General features: G+C 32.9%; 3 protein-coding genes, 1 long non-coding RNA gene and 2 other non-coding genes across 11 annotated transcripts; 2 read left to right on the plus strand and 4 right to left on the minus strand.

The window, feature by feature from the left end:
- The first annotated feature begins 1,059 nt into the window (after positions 1-1,059).
- LOC111277214 (Rubredoxin-like superfamily protein) lies at positions 1,060-1,996 on the plus strand. The gene has a single exon (XM_022863478.2). It carries the CDS (start codon positions 1,246-1,248, stop codon positions 1,858-1,860), a length of 615 nt encoding a protein of 204 aa, XP_022719213.2. The 5' UTR covers positions 1,060-1,245; the 3' UTR covers positions 1,861-1,996.
- Positions 1,997-2,212: 216 nt separating this feature from the next.
- Positions 2,213-11,366, minus strand: XRN4 (exoribonuclease 4). Of its 4 annotated transcripts, none has more exons than XM_022863473.2 (22): positions 11,055-11,366; positions 10,217-10,319; positions 10,055-10,131; positions 9,785-9,976; positions 9,505-9,624; positions 9,327-9,389; positions 9,099-9,245; positions 8,818-8,982; positions 8,657-8,734; positions 7,794-7,880; positions 6,942-7,022; positions 6,319-6,414; positions 6,145-6,215; positions 5,475-5,603; positions 5,270-5,346; positions 5,140-5,180; positions 4,974-5,048; positions 4,680-4,831; positions 4,473-4,577; positions 4,303-4,378; positions 4,070-4,152; positions 2,213-3,727 (listed from the first exon to the last, which is right to left on the minus strand). In XM_022863473.2, the coding sequence occupies exons 1-22, from the start codon at positions 11,259-11,261 to the stop codon at positions 2,986-2,988; spliced, it is 2,967 nt and encodes a 988-aa protein (XP_022719208.2). In that variant the 5' UTR covers positions 11,262-11,366; the 3' UTR covers positions 2,213-2,985. The 4 variants fall into 4 exon arrangements, with proteins under 4 accessions (XP_022719208.2, XP_022719212.2, XP_022719211.2 ...); XM_022863477.2 differs by having other exon boundaries at positions 9,726-9,976; XM_022863476.2 differs by lacking the exon at positions 10,217-10,319.
- Positions 11,367-14,163: 2,797 nt separating this feature from the next.
- On the plus strand, positions 14,164-18,518 carry LOC111277215 (cysteine synthase). Of its 3 annotated transcripts, none has more exons than XM_022863480.2 (11): positions 14,164-14,370; positions 14,770-14,822; positions 14,930-15,039; positions 15,194-15,251; positions 15,831-16,094; positions 16,181-16,318; positions 16,433-16,484; positions 17,070-17,149; positions 17,428-17,487; positions 17,658-17,738; positions 18,115-18,518. In XM_022863480.2, exons 2-11 carry the CDS (start codon positions 14,784-14,786, stop codon positions 18,205-18,207), a joined length of 975 nt encoding a protein of 324 aa, XP_022719215.2. In that variant the 5' UTR covers positions 14,164-14,370; positions 14,770-14,783; the 3' UTR covers positions 18,208-18,518. The 3 variants fall into 3 exon arrangements, with proteins under 3 accessions (XP_022719215.2, XP_022719216.2, XP_022719214.2); XM_022863481.2 differs by having other exon boundaries at positions 14,164-14,324; XM_022863479.2 differs by having other exon boundaries at positions 14,164-14,217.
- Positions 18,519-19,042: 524 nt separating this feature from the next.
- Positions 19,043-20,947, minus strand: LOC149518261 (uncharacterized). Its single transcript, XR_016343728.1, has 2 exons — positions 20,150-20,947; positions 19,043-19,835 (listed from the first exon to the last, which is right to left on the minus strand). It is a non-coding gene; the product is annotated as an uncharacterized LOC149518261 (long non-coding RNA).
- On the minus strand, positions 19,052-19,212 carry LOC149518262 (U1 spliceosomal RNA). Its single transcript, XR_016343877.1, has one exon. It is a non-coding gene; the product is annotated as a U1 spliceosomal RNA (small nuclear RNA).
- Positions 20,244-20,411, minus strand: LOC149518263 (U1 spliceosomal RNA). The gene has a single exon (XR_016343890.1). It is a non-coding gene; the product is annotated as a U1 spliceosomal RNA (small nuclear RNA).
- Positions 20,948-21,364: the final 417 nt, after the last annotated feature.

A 21,364-nucleotide genomic window follows, 5' to 3' on the forward strand; every position in this document is an offset into this window, starting at 1 on the left:
AAAAAAATTAAATTGAGGTTATTCAAAGTGTTTCTGACAAAAAATACTTTCAATAATCTCATTATAAAATTTTTGTAAGAGATTATTGAATGCATTTTTCATGCTAAACGTCATATATAAACAAAATTTTTTACCAATAAAAACCTACAACTGACTTGCATTCATATTCAAATATGTTTTTCAAAATAGTAATAACTATTTCATAATTTTTTAGTCGGGTCAAATTTAAAAATAACATTATTTTTCTCCTTAAAATCTTAAAATATCATAAAGAGATATTAATTTTTTATTCCGATACTTTAGGTATTATTAAAAATCTGTTAGTTTTTCTCGAAATCAAATTACTTTGAATTAAATGTTTGAATCAAATACTCAATTATAAGATTCTAAAAAAAATGTGTGCATTCCTTCTAACCAAACACCCCTAAAAATTTTCTAAAATGAATTTTTTTTAAATATGTGAAAGACAAAAATAATTAAATAATAGATATTTAAGTAATTTTATTAAATGTTAAATTTGTAATATAATTAGTAGAGTATATTAAAAAGAGTTGGGATACAAATAGAAATATTTGTACAGAAAAGATACATAAAAGGAAAGCAAAGGAAAAGGATTAAAGAAAAAGAAATGGTCAGCGGGTTGTGAATGAGTTTGGAGTTTTAAGGATCTTTTGACAATTGGACAACATGATGAAAGGAATTTTCATCGCATAGTGTTATTTTATGATATAGATTCTTAATGGAACATATGTTCTTGCATTTGGGAATTTCTAATCTTAATTTTGTTAGGAGCAAGGAGTCTTATTATCAAAGCTTAGGGAAATTTGGACTCGTTTGAGCAATATTAACTTTTTCATTAATTAAAATTTTTTCAAGAAAATTGTAAATAGCTTTATTACTTGGGATAGAACTGAACAAACTATTAGTTAAATGATCTCATAAAGTCGAGATTTTAGCATATTTTGGTTGTAAAAAGAATGAGAACAACAGAAGTCATTATTTACTAAATAAAATTGAGAAGGGCATTTGGACCGGCCGACCCAACTGAAAATCAGGCCTACCAAGTCAAACAAAAAAGCAGCCCATCACAAGAATCTACATTCTACTGGTAGACACTTCCCCCACCTTATCCAACTCCGTTTCAAGCAAGGGCATATTCCCTTCCATGGTTCCCTTTCATTTCTCCTCCACCCGTACCAAAAAATCAATCAACCCAGAAAAACAAAAGAAAAAAACTCCATTGAAATGGCTTCTGCAACAACCAGACTTACCTTCCCTTTCCACCACTTAACCCAACCTTCTCTGAAACCACAAAAACCCCATCACCTTATCTCCCCTAAACTCCCCACAATTTCACTCAACATCAAACCCCACAAAAAGCAACTGCATTTCACCATCCATTCCATTGATGTCTCAAAAGAAGACAGTCAAGGCATACCTGTTTCAGACCAAGAAAACCAATTTCCTCCACCACCACCACCAGCAGCACCCAAAGAAACTGCTGCTAAAGAAGAAAATTTTGACAAACGCAGGTTAGAAGAGAAGTTTGCAGTGTTGAACACAGGAATCTATGAGTGCAGGTCATGTGGTTACAAGTATGATGAAGCAGTGGGTGATCCTTCATATCCAATACCACCAGGGTTTCAGTTTGACAAGTTGCCTGATGATTGGAGATGCCCTACTTGTGGGGCTGCAAAGAGTTTCTTTGAGAGTAAGAGTGTGGAAATTGCAGGTTTTGCACAGAATCAGCAGTTTGGATTAGGAGGGAATTCTCTTACTTCTGGACAAAAAGCTTTATTGATATATGGAAGCTTGTTCTTCTTTTTTGTGCTCTTCTTGAGTGGTTACTTTTTGCAATAGGATCAGAAATGGAGTTTCTCTGTAATTTTTCTTTGTTAGACAATCGATATCTTTGTAGCATATATTAAAAGTACACTTTGTGTGGTATTTTGCAAATATAAGATTCAATCCATCTGCCAAAATAATTTTATTTTCATCCTTTTCTGTTTCATTTTTGTTTCTTGGCTTTTCCTGTCATCTTTATATGAAAGATTCTTTCCTTTTCAATTTATGGTTTCTCTCACAATCTTTCTCACTTAACAGTATCTATTAAGAATCATAGCTGAATGTGTGAAAAAAAGGAAGGTCTCCACAATTCCATTCTGTTACTTTCAGAATTGATTGGAATTCCAGTAAGAGAACAAACTTTGAATAATTTAATACAATCATTTTATTCCCGAACAAGTTCAACTACATTTTTAAAAATCTTAAAAAATTAAAGCATATCAATCCAGGTGGTTCTTGCAGTAGAAAGCAGGCAAAAAGAGTAGCCTTGAAATGAAGAATAAACCAATTACATTTTCTCTGGTCTGCTGATTCCAACCCATGCGAAACTGTAAATTTAGAAAACAACAAAGGTTGCAATTCCTATCACCCTAAACCAACAATCTACAATCATGATGCCTATAGTACAACTTGTACATATAAAAAGGAAAAGGCTTAAGTAGCTTAATTCAACCGAGATCCAACTATACTTCCCAGTCCTAGCTTTGGTGGTGTGATGGTTGTCTCGAAAAACTAGAGTGTTCCAAGAAACCTATGGTTTATAGTAAACAGAGAGGTACATGATTCTTAAACTCTGACGCAACTACAGACTACACTTAATTTTTCAATTCTAAGATTACTTACTCAAGCCATTCAAACGTTGCAATGTCCCAGCACTTATCAATTCCTATTTGATTTTATAAATGAACATTAGGGCTGACAAGTTCATTTACAAAATCGTAATGAAATTGACAGGTGATGACGACATTGGAATATTCAAACAGATTTTTGTGGTTAATTTCCCTGCTGACAGATCAGGTGGTAGCATGTGACTGTATCAAAGTTAAATGAACTACAGAAAAATATTACCCAATAAAGACTTTCAATTGTTGAATGGACATGCCTGTGTCAAAAAAAGGGCGAGTCCATCTGAAATCGTGATCACTGATGGTTTACAGGACCAATCATTTCCTGTGGACGAGTCTTGATCTGATAAACCTTCTTCACCTGCTTCTCGTAAGCTCCACTTGATGCATTTTCTTGTCTTAAGAAAGTTCCAGTATTTACATTCACTGGCTTAATCATCCACTTATTGGGTGGTGTGGGAAGAGCACCAGTGTTCTGCTCCGACCGCTGGTCTAAATTTTGTGAGTATCCAGAATTTGGCATCCTTAGAGACACCTCCGCATGTGCTCTACCTCTGGTACTTCCCTCAGATGTCAAAGCAGACATTCCAGTCCTCAAATCATGATAATGTTCCTGATCCTGTAGCCTATCCTGTGCCCTGAAGTTGTTTCTGACTTGCATACCATTTGATGAGAAGTTGTTTCTGACTTGCATACCATTTGATGAGGGATGTCTTGGATTACCCATTTGTGGATGATTGTATCGTCCGTAATAATTTGGGCCATCACCATATCCCCTTTCATAAACTGAGGCTCCAGCTGCACGTGGTCGATTGATATAATAATGATTTGGGTCATCGAAAAAGCCCCTTTCATAACCTGATGGTCCTGCAGGTCTTGGTCTAATGCTTGTGTAGTTGCTTGAGATATTAAAAAGTGATGGTTGCTCCAACAACCCAGAGGATGAGCCATTTGATTTGATATTAAGAGTATTCTTGACGAGACGATGAGCTGCCTCACCAAGCTGAGGGCCAACAATAGCTCCTGGTACTTGTGCCCTGTCAAACAAATTCAACTATGAATATCTTAAAAATTATTAAGAGGACATTTTGAAGGCATTTGAATAAATTACGAGGACATTCTAACCAGCAAAGACACTGAACTCACTGATGGCAACATTTACCAGTTTTTCATTACCCATTTCTTTTCGCAACGGCTCAGATATTAGCACAACATTTCACATAGTCATGCCATTACTAAATACCAAGTTGGCCCAGATATTAGCACAAAATTTCAGTCATGCCTTTACTAAATACCAAGTTGAGGAGCATCCTACCCTAGCTTCCAAGTAGGGATGATAAAAATATGGTAAACAGAGCTACAAGATAATGCATTCTCACCGATCCCTGCCTTGCTGGCGCCGGCCACCATTGTCTTCATGCCACAGTACAGGAAAAGGTTTAACGTCAAGAGGTGTTAGAACCTGCAAGAACATAATGTATGTGTTTAAACGTAAACTCTGATAATGGACCCACAATGCTTCCCAAGAGAGCAATATAATCTCATGAATCCTTGAGTTCCCTAATCGTACCTCATAAAATTAAAACCAACACCTATGTCAGTAATTATATACCTTTTTGGGGATCACAACACCTTGTGGAAGTTCTGGAATGTGTTTATGACGTGAAGGATTATGATATGTAACATTCCTGCAAAGAGAAAATGCACGAAATGAGTTACTAGGATCAATAGGATTATAGAATTCTCAAGACAAAAATGGCAATAAAACCATGGACGACTTACAAAACTTTGTTAAGTTCTATATGTGGCAACCCCTTAACAGGGGAAGAGACTACATCTTGCCAACCATTCCTTTCAGATAACCCAAGAAATCCATTCATTCCACCACTGTGAAAGACAACAGATGAGGATGGTAAAACCAACAGATGTTCAGTCAAATTTCTTGAAATGTGAACGCTCAATTAATTATGAACAGTGAAATTAACCAACCTAGCATTTGTGTCAATGGGCAATAAAAATCTTTCATGAGGCGGTAAATGAGAGCAAATTTGATAATAATAAATAACTTGAGAAGCCAAAGGATGAAGAGGATGAACATATAGCAGATCAAGCATCACGCTGTTTCGAAACTTCTCTTTGTCCTGCAAATATTATCTTAAGGATTAGCAGAATGGATCAACTAAAGGCATTTTAATAAATAGCTAGTGCATGAAAGAAGACTGCAAGATATTTGCATGCATCATTTAGCAATTATGTGTGCTAGTCTAAAACAACAATTCAGACCGTTAAAGTAACTTCAAGCTTTCTTGTTGCAGCAAGTAACTTCTTCTCATCGATGAATGGCAATTTGACAACACCCTGGGTTTAAAAAAAATGAGGTAAGTGTCCATAGTTTTTGTTGAAATGGATAAAATAAATAAATAAGTTCACTTGGTAGATAAGAATATACCTGCCATGCAAACCGTTTACCATGCATGTCAATCTCAAAATCTGTCACAAAAAATATATGTAATTTTCAAAAAGGGAAGGAATCGCACAACATAAACAGACGATCAAATCAAGAGTTGACCAATTTTTACCAGAGGGATAGAAATTATAAATAGGTGATGATGGATCAGCCATTAGTTTCCCGTATTCTTCTGGCAAAGCTTTAGAACTATAACATGATAGAGATAAATTACTATTAGCACAGGCAACTGTAAACTATAACAGAGAAAAAAATGTTTGAAGTAAGATGCTCAAGGCTTAGCAGCTATATATATACAAGAAAATAAAAGAAAAAACCTGGCAGCTGGCAGTGTTCCCATGAGCTGTTCAAAGGGTTTAAATGGCTCTCCCTTGAAAAATGTTATTTCCAAATCAGATAGATCCTTTAGATCTGAAGCAAATGGAGCATAATGATATGGATAAAACCTGAAAGAAACAGTGGAGACACAACTTTAAACTAACTAAAAGAAATTGAAAAAAGCCATACTGTAAGACATGTACCATATTTTGAACCATTAGCTAAGTCATACCAGACAGTCTTAAGTCCAAAACCACATATTATGTACATACATATAGACGTATTTACTGCAGAAGCCCACTGCAGTTTGAGCTACAGAACAGGAGTATCAGACACCATAAACCCTACTCCCCATTCCCATGGTTCAAACCTAAAAACTTGAAAGTCCCTCCAATGTTTACAAAGACAATAGCAAAGAGCGGGAAGTGAATTTCTAAGTAGGTAACTCTGGCTCTTTCTGATATTCCTCAACTAGCCCCATAAAACTTACTAAAGGGCAAACATAGCATAAGAAAGTATATGGAGGCAAAAGGACTCATAAGTCATTGCCAAAGCATATAGGTATGCTTATACTTGGTATTTAATCTTTAGTCCATTTGGTTTATCAAATGAAAAATAGCAAGTAAAAGTAAACATAACATTTTCTGCCTCCGTCCACATTAAACTAACCATTGCCAAGAGCAAACACCTTGGTAGTAATAGCGACCTACCCAGCATAAACCTTCAACATACTTCAAAACCTGCAAGGAGTAGAGAAAACAGTTGCATATGTTTTAACAGGAAATCAAATGCACAGGATATTGTAGCAGAAAACTTATCATACAATAGAATGTTTAAACTTACAACATCTCTTTTAACTTCTTCAATCTCCCCAGGATTTGATACATCAAATTTCTCAGCATAATATCTTTCTTTGTATCCTGGTTCCCCTAATTTAATCTGGAAACGGAACAAAAGTAGAATAATTATGGTACAAGAAGTTCATCACCAAAACAGCTACACTTCTAATTGCTCAAAAATTACATCTACGGCTTGCATGAGATTCTTCTTACTACAACTTTTCCTCTTCACTTCTCTATTTTATGGGTTATAAAACTAATAGTGGGACAGGTTAAGCTCTCAGTTCAAATGGATGTCAAGAAAAGTGTACAGATAACTTCTTATTCAACAAAATTCTCTGCAAGTTAAACGGCATTAAACTAATAACATAACTTAAGGAGGATAACTTCTTATAACCAAAAGATTTCTGAGTTTAGCAACAGAACCGTGCTTATCACATAATTCAGATCACTTTGAGCTTTAAGTGTGTACGATGGTTTAACAGGTTTCCAACCATGGCATTAGTAATTGACTTAATTCTCATTTGGTTTTACAATCCAAGCACTTTGATCTTTAGACACATTAAACCTCCCATTTTACTTTAACTCAGATCTGTAATTTAAAACGAAATCAATTTAAACACAGACCTTATCTATGATGGGTGCCTGTGCCTCCTCAGAGGACTCTCCTCTTGCTTTAAGCTTCATCTGCTCATTATTCTCATATGCCTGAATATCAGTCATTCACCAACATAAGTAAGAAAACTTAAGGGCAATATGAGAACTTCATAAGAAATAAAAGAACTAAAAGAAAATATGCATAATAAACCACCAATAACAAACGGAAAGAAAGCCAAAAGCCCAAAACTTAAGCTCCCATGTTGCACAGACCCATCTATGCAATCTAACAGTAAGACAATTAAAAAGATCTAACTAAAACAGTTTTCATAAAAGGCTAAATTAATTGAACTTCAGAATTTAAAAATTATTAAGCCTTGAAGGATATATTTCTCCTTGCCTTCGAGAGATGCCCTTTGCACTTTTACAAGAATCTTTTCATAAATCACTGTTTCCAGATATCAGATGTGTTGCTATTTGTTGGTTCCACTCAAGTTTAAACATTTACACATATTTCTATATAAATGTTTTTAGTTGCTTGGAGGGTAGAATAGATTACTCAAATTTTGGCCAAGACAGTTCCCCTCCTTTTCAGTGAGCAATTATTTTTCCAGCAAAGCCTACTTCATTAATAATAAAAAATAGAGAAGAAAGTACTTGTAATTTTAGAGCATCTAAAACCTGTAGCACATTGCTTCATGAGAAAAGCAGTCCTGTTTTAAAAGATGTTACTGAAAACACCAAACTTATATAGCATCACATGAATGATCAAACAATAATACATAAATCCAAATTTAATAGAAACATACAAATTTCATGTCGTGGCTTTCAACTGTATAGGAGGTGCAAATAATGTATCAAAGCACAGGAGATACAACTCACCAGCTGTATACGAGTCCTCTTCTGAAAGATTTGATCTTCATAAACAGAAACAGATTGAATAAAACACTCCACTCTATCTAAAAAAACCTGTACTTAAAAAAAAATGATATTAGCAACCATGAGAAACAACAGTTCTAAATTCTAACTTCAACAAAGAAACTAAAAGTAACAACAAGAACACATCACATTCTATCAGAAAAATGAATTACATGATTTACATAGAGGTACCACTCTAAAAAATCAGCCCATACTTTATCCTTTTGTTTCTTGAATGTCGCAAAAATATGCACCCATTAATTAAAAAGCTATGTTAATTGTTTAAATTTGTTCTACAGCACTTCAGTAAACAATCTCTTGTGGTAACAATATCTAGCTATTAATTAGTTACGGGAATGATTTTGGAAAGAGGATAAAAAAGTAAATTTGCTCAAGATTTGTGAATCTTGAAATGTTCAATGATTAAGGGAGGAAGTAATGATTCTATGAATGTATACAGTGTATCCATGCAAACCAACGCACCCACCCACCCCAACAAAAAAACAAATGAAATGAAAAGACAGGAAACTCATCATAAAGATCAATTTGACTTGGACTAAAGATGAAATCTGTTTCCCCCTTGTGATGAGATAAGCAACAATTTTGATGTTAGACATGAAAAAATGGAAATTATTATTCTCCTTTTAATCCACAAATGCTTCATGTCAAAGAACAGTAAGTACTCTACCCAAAATGATCTTTACAATAAGGAAATAAAACTACAGTTGATAACTTGACATTCCATGGACGCATTTTAATCTATTTTAGTTTATAGTGAACTTTCTGACAAAGACTTTATAGATACATAGAAAAAAAGGAAAAATTACCTCACCCGCATCAGTAAGATAACCACCCATAGCAGCAAATTCCCTTTTATAAACTTGCATCAGAAGATTTATAGCACCCTGAAACAGCGAAACATTCATACTAAAAACAATGATATAGAATAAAGAAAAAAACAGGAAGTGAAACTATGGTAACTGCATACCTCCCTAATTTCTAATGTTGGCATATGCGGAAGGAAGTCATTGCCCACAAAGAAACATAAGAAAACAAAATCATCCACTATTCGCTCAAAGTTTATCTCAAATGGAGGATTGGGGATCTCCAAATCATATTGCAAATATTCTCGCAACACCCATATGTTAAGAAACTGTCCATGCAATTACTAAAAATCAATACAGCATAAGCCAAACAAAAACCACAAGCAAAAAAAAGAAAGGTAAATTGTATTTGTATCGCTTTAATGGAGAGGGTTAACTATTAAACCTGATATTTCTTCTTGTGAATTGGTGTATCATCCACAGCATTCCATTCTTTGGTTCCATTATCTGGCCTACCAGTACACTCTGCTGCCAGATGACCAACTTGACCACAAAGAAAACATTTTTCCTGTTGTCCAGGAAGAGTGATCACCTGTACAGCAAAGGTAGATGAATTACTTTATCAATAAATTGTTTTAAACCGAGAATGCAAATGAGCAAATAAGGCACGGACCTCTCTTAAAATTGAAAAGTGAATCTCATGTGTAGCTAAGGACAACATGATCAAATCTGCATCCTGATTATGACAAAACAAATGCCTAAATTAGCATTACAATCAAAATATTTAGGAAAAAGCCATAAAAGAATCAGGAATAGTGAGAGGGGCGGCTAGTTTTTGAATGCACTCTCACCAGGCCATACAGACAGTGTCGTGTGTTTGGGTTGAAGCCAGGAAGGTTACGTTGTAACCGAATATATGACATAATCTTGTGTTCTCCCTCACCGGGAACATTCGCATCAGAAAGAATAACCTTCAAATAATCACCCAATGCACCCCAATAAATAAATTTAGAGAGACAAAGTGTATACCGAAAGCCATAAGTATACAGGAAAATTAAATAGAAAGGATTACTCCATTTTGCAAGGAATCATCCAATCTTTGAAGCCAGAAAATGATCATGTCCTTCACACCTTTGTATTCTGCCAGCCAGGATTGTGATTCAACCTAGATTGTATATAATACTGAAGGGCTACAGACAACACAGCCATAAATGGAGTGCCAGGAGTTATAACATTTGAGTCACATGTTTCAGGTTTTTCCTTGGGGGACAATGCCTTCCCTTCAGCCTCGAACTCTTTCCTCAATCTCTCCTCTTCAGCTTCCTAACACAACATAAACAACAAAAACATAAATCAACTAAATCAGATAATTAGGATCCACTAAATAATGCAAAGACTTACAGCCTCGGCAGCATCTTTTGCAGCTCTAAAACGTCGAGTACGTTGCTGATTCATTTTAGCTCTAGGAGCAACACCATCTACAAATTTTTTAAATAAACAAGATTGAATTAATGAAAAACTATAATAAGAAAGAAAATTGACAAAACATGGAATAAATCATACCAATTGCCATATACAGAAGCTTTCTAGGACGAACCAATGAGAAAAGGTGGTCAATATAGTCAAAGATAGATTTGAATACATCATCATAAGTGGCTGGTGCAGGCTGTATGCACAATGAATAACCCGTTACTGCTGAATGATATCCAGTGAAAGATCAAGGTGCTAAAAATGTATAGCAATATACCACTTCATGAAAGGCAGCAAATAAAAAGTTTTGATGCACCAACTACCAAGATTGTGCTAACATACGGAAAGCAACTAGCCCTTCATAACATGCAAATTTCACATTCAAGAAAAATGCGTTTTTGATACATGACAATCAAGACCGTACTAAGAATGGAAAACAAACTACAACTTCCTGAGACACAAAGAAATACATTCAAGATTAATGCATTTGGACATGTGACAATCCATATCACACAAAAAATAACAAGCAATCTACCATTTAATTACCCCAAAAATTGCTTCAAAAAAATGTATTTTGATACACATTGCAAAAATACCATACCCAAAACCTTATCCTCCGCAAAATTTAATCCTATCAGCATAATTTCCTTCCAAAACAACATAGGCAATGCCAATTACATTTACTAAACTAAAACACAACTAAAAGCACACTTCCAAACTCTTCATAACTCAAAGTCTTCATAATTTTCACTACCAAACAGCAATCTAAAAATTCAACTCATAAGCAAATTTAAGTTCTTCTAATTTGAATACTAGTAATTTAAAATTTCAAATCCACAGTTAAAAATACCTTTTCACTGAAATTAAAGTAAAAAATTTTTAAAATTCCAAAGAAAAAGGAATTCTGAAGGTCTTTTTGTTACAGATATACCTTGCCGTCGGGATGAAAACAAGGGTGAATAATCCCGTTCATATCTAGATAAAGATTATCGAATTCGTGGCCGTTAGGGTTAGGTTTCGAGACGTCAACTGGCACTTGATTTCCGTTTCCGTCTTCTCTCGGTTCTTCCTCAATAACGTCGGCGATTGATTGCGGGTACCGATCCGCTAACCACCTGTAAAACGCCGGGACTCCCATGGTGGTGCGGTGAAGATTGCGGGTTTTGGGTCACGAAAGAGGAGGTTTTGGGTTTTTTTCAGAGAGACGAAAAAGAAAAATGAAAGTTTGAGATCTATGCGAGCCGGTAAGAAAACGGTACGACGGTCTTTTAATGTGTTTAGTGAAAAGACTAAACTGCCCTTTGATGTGGTAAGAAACAAGTGAAACAAGTAAAAGGTGGTTAAGGGGGCGAGGAATTCCTCGATCGGGCGGAAAAGAATATACTAGTGCTAGATTCTTTTATTTTTCAAAATCTTTTATTTTAAAAATTACATATAAAAAATTATATATTATTAATATAAAATTTTAATTACACAAATAAAATTAAAAAAATTGTCACATTTTTTAATTAGATTTATATTTTTTAAATATACTTAAATAACATATGTCACTTTTTTAATATAGTTAGTATAATTAAAAATTTTATTAATAACTCAAAAAAATATTTTTAATATATAAAAACTATAATTTGTTATACCCACATTTTTTTATTTTTGGAAAATAGTAGTTATTTAGTTAGTGTTTTATGGAAAAATGGATAGTTTTTACCATTTTTTAAGAAAAAAATTTAAAAAATAAATATTAAAAATATGTTTTTATTTTATATTTATTTTAGTATTTTTTATTTTTTATTTTTTAGTTAATAATCTCAAATATAAAAAATTTTGGATTCATTCCTTTACAATTTTTTATTTTCTTTTTCAAATTATTTAAGTATCAAATGTTTTTTCATAAATTATACTTAAAGTTATTAAAATTAAAATTTTAATTTTTTTTAAAATATTATAATTGACATAAGTTAAAAAATCAGGGATTATAGTTGGATCATGACTTATATATAGCTTCTTGACTTGGGATTTGCAAGTCTCATTATGGATTGGGTCCGGTTTGTGAACGTGAACACGAAAATGGATAGTTTTTATCATTTTTTAAATACAAATATTTTTAAAAAATAAAAATTAAAAATATGTTTTATTTTATATTTATTTTAACATTTTTCGTTTGGGCATTTTTGTCTATAAATCAGTTTGGGGCTGGACTTACGAGGACTCAATATTAGTCTAATTCTGACTTGGTCTTAATAATTCGTGTATTATATAGTATAAAATTAAAATTTATTTATTTATATAATATTTTATATAAAAATTATATATCATAATTTTATAATGATATAAAAATATAAATTTTTTTATTTTATTAAATTCATATATAATTATTATTAAAATTTTAAATCATATAATTTTTTTATATCATATTTGTATCATATTTTAAATTAATAAATTTAATTTTATTTGAATAAGTTTGAAAAAGCTTAAGTTGGGTTTAATTTTGCGTTGGACATACCATTATTAAATCTGAGTGTAAAATTTTTATTTAAATCTTATTTCAAAATTATCAGTTGAATTACATCTCAAGTCACATAAATATAGTAATTTTTTTTGTTAGTAAATAATGTTTATCTATGAGATGTCATAAAAAAGAGGATATATTTTCTAATTATAGGAAGGGGACCAGGATTTTACTCTTTAAATAGAGAATTATGTATTAAATATTAATTAATTGAATTAAATGCTCGAATGCTCTAAAATATAGAATTTAATTTTTCTTTTATAAGTTTAAATTTTAAATGAAAAATAAGTGGACATGACGTTACAAGTTGATTTTTTAAAAATAATATAAATAAAAATATTTTTAAAATTTTATATTTTATATGAATTTTAATACACGGTAATATTAATATTAATTATAACAATACACGTTCAAGTGATATTTTAAATAAATATATGGAGTAAATAAAAGAGTAGGAAAAAAAAAATTAAAGCTCAATTTTTAATTTTGACTTCCCATTTATTTTTTCCTTTTTCCTTTTTTTTATTCTTTTTGAAAAAAAGTAAAAAAAAAAAAAAACTAAAATTCCTGGCAAAAAAAAAAAAGAACTAAGACAAAAAATGCAAAATTAGTATATCCTCTGATAATGACAAATGACCAAAACCACCATCAAAATAAAAGAAAAAAGTAATCCCATGAAGTTTAAGGATCATTTATATAGTCAGTAAAATTAAAAATAATAATTAAAATTATTATAATTACGATTAAAATTTTTTTTATTAATTTAATTTTATTATAATTAATATTTAAATTTAATTAATGATATGATAAATTTAATTATATTATATTAAAACTACGATAAATTCTAAATGGAGATTAAAACAAAGGCGACGACTGAAAAGCTACTTGTGGACTAATAAATTTTTTCAATGAAAATTTTATTTTTTGTTAAAGTCAAACAAAAAAATAGTAAAAATGTTATAATATTGACAAATTATGAAGTGATGATAAAGTTGTAGACTTTGGAATTTAGAAGACAATTCTGATATTCCAAAGCAAAGTTTTTCTCTTTTGATTGAAAATAAATTAATATTTTAAAACAAAATAGAAAGAAGAAAAATAATAAAATAAAAAATTAATAAATAAATAAGAGAAACACTTTTGTGCAACCTAGAAAAGGCAAAATCAATGTGCTTTTAGACAATGACACATGACCAAGAGTTCAAAACAAAAGCCGATATCAACAAATCCAAAAATTTTAAAAACCCAAAATTACAGGAAAGGTTCTTTTAATGAAAAAAAGGAAACCAAATTTGCTTTTTAAAGGAAAAAAAGATTTTTTTTTTCCTTCCCAAGTGCGAGTGTTTTTTACGTTTCCTTGTCACCAAACGCCGGCAGACCAACTTTCTGAATCAGACAATACAGTTTTGCAAAAAGCAATTATTACTGTATTTTTATATATTTATTTGTATTTTATTCTATTTTTGCCAGCTAGTTGGTCAAGACGGCATCTTTTTCTTCAATTTAAGAAGAGGAAATATTGATTAGTCCCAAACATAAAATCCCAGGAATTGTCTTTGAGAGTTTTAGCTACGGAGCTTTCAAGGTCAAGTCTTTGAAGTCTTCATTTTTTAGCTCATCTATCATTTTGGTTTATAGATTTTGTTAAAAAAATACTGCCTTTGTTGGAAAAGTTGCAAGCTTGGAGTTTGGGTACTTTATCATCTGTGAAATTATCGTTTTTGCCTGTGTTTTTAAGGTTGGATTTATGGTTTTTGTTGGTTACTTTTGTTATTTTTGATGTTTCTGTATGTGGGTGTTTTTATTGATTACTGAAACTTTCAGGAGATTTGAGTTTCCTTTTGGATTGATCAAGATCATGGTCATTTCTAGTCCCTTTAGTGTCTTAACACTTTAGGAACTATTTTCTCTTTCATAAAGAGTCTATTTTGTACCTCAATTGTAGATTAATCCAAAAATTTTGCTAAAGGGTAAAATTTTTGAAGTGTCACTAATTGCTATTTCTTTTAAATTATTGGGAATTTGTTCTGTAAGCTCAAAATGTTCTTTTTTTTTTTTTTTAATTATGACTACTTAATCAATGTTCATTTTGTTTAGCTTGTTTGCTAAATAAGTCAGCTTTGGAATGCATGTGCAGTAACTTGAGAAGAAATGGAGGAGAAGAGTTTAATTGCCAAAGATGTCACTGAAGTAAGCTGTTGTTCATCTTCATTAACAAAATTATAGGAATTTGTTTGTGTTTAATTTAAGAAAACTATTGCCATCCTTGTTGATCTTGTTGGACTTGACATGAGCAGTTGATTGGTAAAACACCACTAGTATATCTGAACAATGTTGTTGATGGATGCGTGGCTCGAATTGCTGCCAAGTTGGAGGCAATGGAACCCTGCTCCAGTGTCAAGGACAGGTATTAAACAATTTCTACGTTTTCTCCATTCAAAGATGTATCAGAAAACATGTCACACTAGATTTGATCATAATCAATGCTATTATGCTGCATTGGGACATGTAGGATTGGAGTTTATAATCTTTGCTGAGTTGCAAAATCTTCTTTGTTTCAGGATTGGCTATAGTATGATTGCAGATGCAGAGGAGAAGGGTCTCATTAAACCGGGTGAGGTTGGTACTCAGACATTTCTCTCCTAGACATTTACGGAATGGAATTTTCAAATTAATGTTAGGTTACTTCTGCTTTGCAGGTAAAGTTATACATTGACTTCTGCTATTCTTATGTTGTTATTCATGATGACAGACCTTATTGCTTGTAAATGTTTGTAAGTTTGTTGCATCCTGGCGAAATAGAGTGATTATTTTAGTCATGGAGATCTTTCTAGCTAAAAGACACTAATGAAAATGCAAGCTTATCGAGACAACTGACCTCATCTAGTTAGCAGCTTCTGTAACTCTTCAAAGTTTTGAGTAGATTATACCGATGTCACCATGCCATACAAGGATATTTTGCACCGTTGTCAACTTCAAAAGCATATCTGTTTATGTTCTTAGGCCTTCTAGTGTTTGTTCCTTCAAAAATCTAAATCCAAATTCCTTACATTTTTATGTGCAAAAGCAGAGCTGTCTTCCAACCACTGTCATGATTGTGTTTGATTTCATGTCAACATTGCCTTATAGTTTTAAGTAATGAACTTAAGGAGAGAAGTTTTAACTTGACATAATTTCCCTTCTTCCTATATGCTTAAGAGTGTCCTGATCGAGCCAACCAGTGGTAATACCGGAATAGGATTGGCATTCATGGCAGCTGCGAAGGGTTACAGACTCATAATTACCATGCCTTCTTCAATGAGTTTAGAAAGGAGAATGGTCCTCCGAGCTTTTGGAGCTGAGCTGGTTCTCACAGATCCAGCCCGGGGCATGAAGGGGGCTGTTCAGAAGGCTGAAGAAATTATGGCAAAGACTCCTAATTCTTACATTCTTCAGCAATTTGAAAATCCTGCCAACCCAAAGGTATCATTTTGAAACATTTTTCACGCATATTTTGGTGGTTGGAGCCTTGAAGGGTGTCATGCTCTGATTCTTCTTTCCTGTTTTAGGTCCATTATGAGACAACTGGACCAGAGATATGGAAAGGCACTGGAGGGAAGGTCGATATCCTTGTCTCTGGTATTGGGACTGGAGGTACTGTAACAGGAGCAGGGAAGTATCTCAGAGAGCAGAATCCTGACATTAAGGTTAGACTTTCTGATGCCTAATTAGACAGAATAAATTTGTGGCTTAAATTACTAAATTGCTTTTGTCTGTGATTGTGCTATTGTGTTGCTTATATTTTCCCTTTATCTGTTCAGCTCATTGGCGTGGAACCAGTTGAAAGTGCAGTGCTTTCTGGAGGGAAACCTGGTAAGTTGTAACGTTTACAATGTTTCTTGTTCACATTGTTCTGCATACTGAGTATTATATTTTCTGCACTTTTGTTGTTTTTTACAATCTATAACAGCTAGCTGAGTAGGTAGGAACCATGCTATGTATCTGGGAGGTGATAATGACAACTTGATTATTTATTTTCCCATTTATTAGAAGTTGTGTTGTGGTGCTTATTTTCCTCTGGTTAATGTTTCTTCTCACAGCAGCTCTGTACACTTCTGATGGTTATTTGTATTAAAGTTTGATGTAGCCATTTAAGTTTTCATGCGTGCCTAATAATTTTTTAAGCATTGAAGAACTAGTGGTGCTTACATTCATTAAATAGCCCACTTAGTTTCATGCATTAGGTTCCCTCTGTTGGTTGAAGATGTTTAATTGATTTACTGTTCCTAGACAGCATACTAGCATTGTCTTTAGTCTCTTAGATCTTGTAATAAGATTATTATATATTTTTTCCATTGTCAACTGAAAATTGTTTTCTTTTGTTCCTCTTGCTACAATAAGATTTTGTAAGATTGTTTGATTTATTGATGAAATGCCGCTTGCATTTTAATGTTCAAGGTCCACACAAGATCCAAGGAATTGGTGCCGGCTTCATCCCTGGGGTTTTAGATGCCAGTCTGCTTGATGAAGTTGTTCAAGTAAGTCTCAATGGTGTTTGTTTATTCAGATTATATCTCAGTCAATGTGGGATATAAATGCTATTTTCTGTAGACATGTAAATGAACTTTCATTTTTCCTTTGCCATAATTCATTACCAGTTTTCGTTATTTCTCTCGCTAGGACCAATATATATTATGCAGGGAAGTCAATTTGGTGGTATTTGACATGAGCATGCTGTCTTCTGTTGTAGCTTTTCCCCCATGGATGTATTGCTATTGTTGTTCCTTGTAATGATTGGTTACCTGTATGAATGTAGATATCAAGTGAAGAAGCCATTGAAACAGCAAAGGAACTTGCTCTGAAAGAAGGATTGTTGGTAAGTTCTTAAGTTTTAGTGATATAACTTGGTAAGGGAATCCATGCTTTTGTCGCCTTGTTGGTACTTGTTTACGTGTATAAACTGAATTGAATGGCACTCAAGTTTCTGTTGTCAGATTCCTTCTGCAGTTTCCTTTTAGTGATAACTGTTTGGGACATGCATTACAGGTAGGTATATCATCGGGTGCAGCTGCTGCTGCTGCAATTAAGATAGCCGAGAGGCCAGAAAACACTGGGAAACTCGTTGTTGTAAGTCATGTTATTATTTTTTTAACTCAGTCCTGCATTGTTCTGTCTCATCATGCCAATGAGGCAAAACAGCCAAAGACCGATACCATTATTGAGAAGGATTATCGTCACATTTATTCCCCGACTTTACAGTACCAGCATATACATGAATTATAGGGGGATCGAGTAAATATTATGGCATAGTTTTTCGGTTCTATATGCTTCTTGTTGGTATTTATTCTCATTTGAGGTCACATGCATTCTTGTAGGTTATCTAGACTAATGTTTGATAGTACTTGCGCCGTATGCAATTGAATGACTTGATAAAATATTTTCCTTTTCTGGCGCTCCAAGCCAGTTGAAGCTATACTAATCTTTTAATTTTGAACATAAACAGGCGATCTTCCCTAGTTTTGGAGAGCGTTATCTCTCTTCTGTGCTGTTTGAGTCTGTGAAGCGGGAAGCGGAGAATATGGTTTTCGAGCCCTGAGATGAACCATCCTAGGCTCAAAATGTCATGATTATTAGGTTTGAAATATGGAGAGGAGAACTTAGTTGTCAAGCAGCATGTCAACCTTTGTAATGTATGGTTTATGTTTTCTACTTGGGTGAAAGCTCAAATAATAAGCTGGCTTTGCTTTATTCTAGTCTATAGATGGATTAAGGGACAATGTTGTTTGGACATGGTACTGAAGCCTTTCTGTTTGTTGTTAAATTAAACAAAAAAAATGGATGTAGTTTTATAAATTGTTGGAGATTAAATAAAATCGTATGTTTCCACTGGAAACTTTCTCTTCAAAACAGCTCAGATTGTTGATTGGATTATTGAACAAAAATTCCCTAAGCATCAATTTTCTGTTTTCAGAGGAACAAGGTGGAAACAGCTCAGCTTGTTGATTGGATCATTGAACTAAATTTTCTTTAGCGTCAACCTTCTTGTTTCAATTCTAAGATGAAACAGGTTGGAAATTTAAGAATCAGAAAATTTTCAATAGAGGAGATATCTGTTTGAATCGAATTTTATTAAATTTTTTGAAATAATATATAAAATTATAAATTCTTTAAATTTGAGTGTTTATTATTTTTTTAATATTTAAATAATTTTGAGTACAAATATTTAAAATATATATAAAAATTAATAAAAATATTTAATTTAGTTTTTTGATTTGATATTAAATCGAAATTTAATAACTCATCAAATATAAGATCCATAGTTTTACTTATGCAGACTCCTACGTCCACTACTAACTATATTTTGCCCCGCTATCACCAACGAGTACCACTGGCCACACCCACTTAAACAACCAACCAACGAAGCTTTTAACTTATATTGGGCAGGGGCCGCGCGAACGCAGGCCCCCTCTACCACAAATTATGACGTAGGCTCTCCCACTTGGGGAGACCTTAGGCATGCGCCCCTCTTCTGTGCAATGGAGGCCGCATACCTAGGCCATGGGCCTTCTTGGTCACCCATTGACCCCGTCCAGGTAAGTATGTTGCAACGAAGCTATCTGGCTCTTATTTATTGAACCAAGCTCGTGCGCCTTGCTGGTAGTCTTCGATATGGGATAGAGCCTCAGCATGAAGCATCTGCTTTATTCGAACTTCATGGTGACTGGCGAGGCGAAAGATGAAAAGATGAATGGAAAACATCAGAACTCCCAAGAGGCCAAACAGATTAATCGATTCCCCCTTCTTATTTCACTGATTGAAGTGGTTGCATATCAGAGAACATGGAGGAGGGCACTGAGCAGACTTATGAAACGCAAAGGAAATAATGAGAATTATAGCATTTGTTTCCAAATGATTTCTTTTCTTTTTTCAACTGATTAAAAAGGTTCAGTTTCCTAGACCCCTTACAAATTGGATTTTCTGCAAATTTGTTCTACAAAGTGTTAAATACAGCAAGATTTTACAGTTTTTTGTTCTTCGAATCATCATTGTCTCGCAGGTTACCATGAATTTGCAGCAGCCTTAAAACGAGTTTCCTTTTGAGTATGTTTCCATTACCTTAATTTCCATTTATCTCCAATCTCACATCCGGTATTGATTGCTTTGCATATGCCAATCTTTAGTAAGCGTGGATCATAAAAAAATAGCAAGCACAAGTCATTCAACCTACAATAATTTTTATTAAAATTGGTAAACTGACCTGAACCAAGAAATTCATTTGAATCCGTACTAATCTAACCAAATTTTATATGAAAATAGTTGAATAAAAACAATCTAAAACCGAATTAACTTGAATTCGAAATGCCAATTAAATACTTGAATTAACCTGAATTTAAAATGTCAATACCCTTAACTTGAAATGAGCACTCCGAATATCTACTAAAATGAACTGAAATCAAATTAGTTGAACTTGGGTAATTTGAACAAGCTACCCACTCATTTGCAACCTCCAAAATAAACACCAACGTAAATTTACTTACCCTATGGGTGACAATTCATACGGCTAATTATTAGCTGCCGCTTCCAGATCTCCTTTATATCAGTTAAATTGCGTTCGGATTTGTTTAATTGTTAGAGGGGGCCGCGCGAACACAGGCCCCCAACTACCATAAATTTTGACGTACACTCTCCACTTACAAAGGGAGATGTTAGGCTGATGCACTTTCTAGATGTGCAATGAAAAGCCATCAACCTAGGCCATGGGTATTCCTGATCGCCCATTGACCCCGTCCAGGTATGTATAAACTAAGTTGTTAATTTTTTTCTCTTATTTAAAGCATCAACGGCCTCCTCTATTTGCTTATTTCCGATGTGGGATACTTGCAAATATGTCTTTCTAAAACCAATAACTCAAGGAACTGTCTTTCTTGGGGAAGTTGGGACTTGTAAAATGAATAACCAATTTAATTTATCATGTAATTTCATGAAGTTTCAGTCTTCTTTGTTGTGAACAAGATGAATTTGTTCAGAATTTGGGTTATGGTTATGCCAGATAAAGGTTTTCCTGGTCCTGTTTCAGCTTCAAACTTAGTGGGACAACATTTCATTTGTACCTTTAGATATTGTAGACATATAGATGAGAACTACTTAACTAGTTACAGTTCTATCATTCTGCATCAAACCGGTACTCAAATTTGCTATTGTTGAAAATTGATTTGTTCTTGTTTCTTTGACATTCTTAGATATGAATTATCTCCGGTTGATGAATTGTTTGGTAAAATTTCCAATGGTTTGCCTGTTTTTCAGTTTCCATATCTGGGAAATACGTATTTTGGTAACCTTTGTTGTGTTTTTGGCAACTTTTTAAGAATTTTGATAATCTTTGTAGTGTTTTTGGTAATCCATGTAAGAATTTTTTAAAATCTTTGTAGTTTTTTGTAATATTTTTTGTAATATTTGTAATTTTATATTTATTATATTAAATTTACTTTATTTTTTATAAAATTTCAAAATTAATTTGATATTATTTAATTTGTGACATGAAAACTCACTCGTTATTAATAATATAGATAAATAAAAGTATAAAAATATTAAAATCCCTAAAATAAAAATTTAATAATTATTTAAACTCTTGATATTTTATTGTAAAATTAATTAAGTTTTGAATTTTTTATTTAGAATCAATTAAATTTTTAAACATATATTTTCATCTAATTGAACTATTAAACATTAATTTTCACTCAATTAATAACTCA

This window comes from Durio zibethinus, chromosome 7 (genome assembly GCF_047325235.1).
Source record: "Durio zibethinus cultivar Kanyao isolate XHJ-2024 chromosome 7, ASM4732523v1, whole genome shotgun sequence".
Classification (NCBI taxonomy): domain Eukaryota; kingdom Viridiplantae; phylum Streptophyta; class Magnoliopsida; order Malvales; family Malvaceae; genus Durio; species Durio zibethinus.

Excerpts from the sequence above, each read along its gene's own strand:
- LOC111277214 (XM_022863478.2), top strand. The coding sequence starts at position 1,246 with ATGGCTTCTGCAACAACCAGACTTACCTTCCCTTTCCACCACTTAACC.
- LOC111277215 (XM_022863480.2), top strand. The coding sequence starts at position 14,784 with ATGGAGGAGAAGAGTTTAATTGCCAAAGATGTCACTGAA. Across the intron at positions 14,823-14,929 it reads TTGCCAAAGATGTCACTGAA|TTGATTGGTAAAACACCACT; the intron begins GTAAGCTGTTGT and ends TGACATGAGCAG. Across the intron at positions 16,319-16,432 it reads AGCAGAATCCTGACATTAAG|CTCATTGGCGTGGAACCAGT; the intron begins GTTAGACTTTCT and ends TTATCTGTTCAG.
- XRN4 (XM_022863473.2), bottom strand. The coding sequence starts at position 11,261 with ATGGGAGTCCCGGCGTTTTACAGGTGGTTAGCGGATCGGTACCCGCAA. Across the intron at positions 9,390-9,504 it reads GACACTGTCTGTATGGCCTG|GATGCAGATTTGATCATGTT; the intron begins GTGAGAGTGCAT and ends TGTCATAATCAG. Across the intron at positions 6,216-6,318 it reads AAGAAGTTAAAAGAGATGTT|GTTTTGAAGTATGTTGAAGG; the intron begins GTAAGTTTAAAC and ends TACTCCTTGCAG.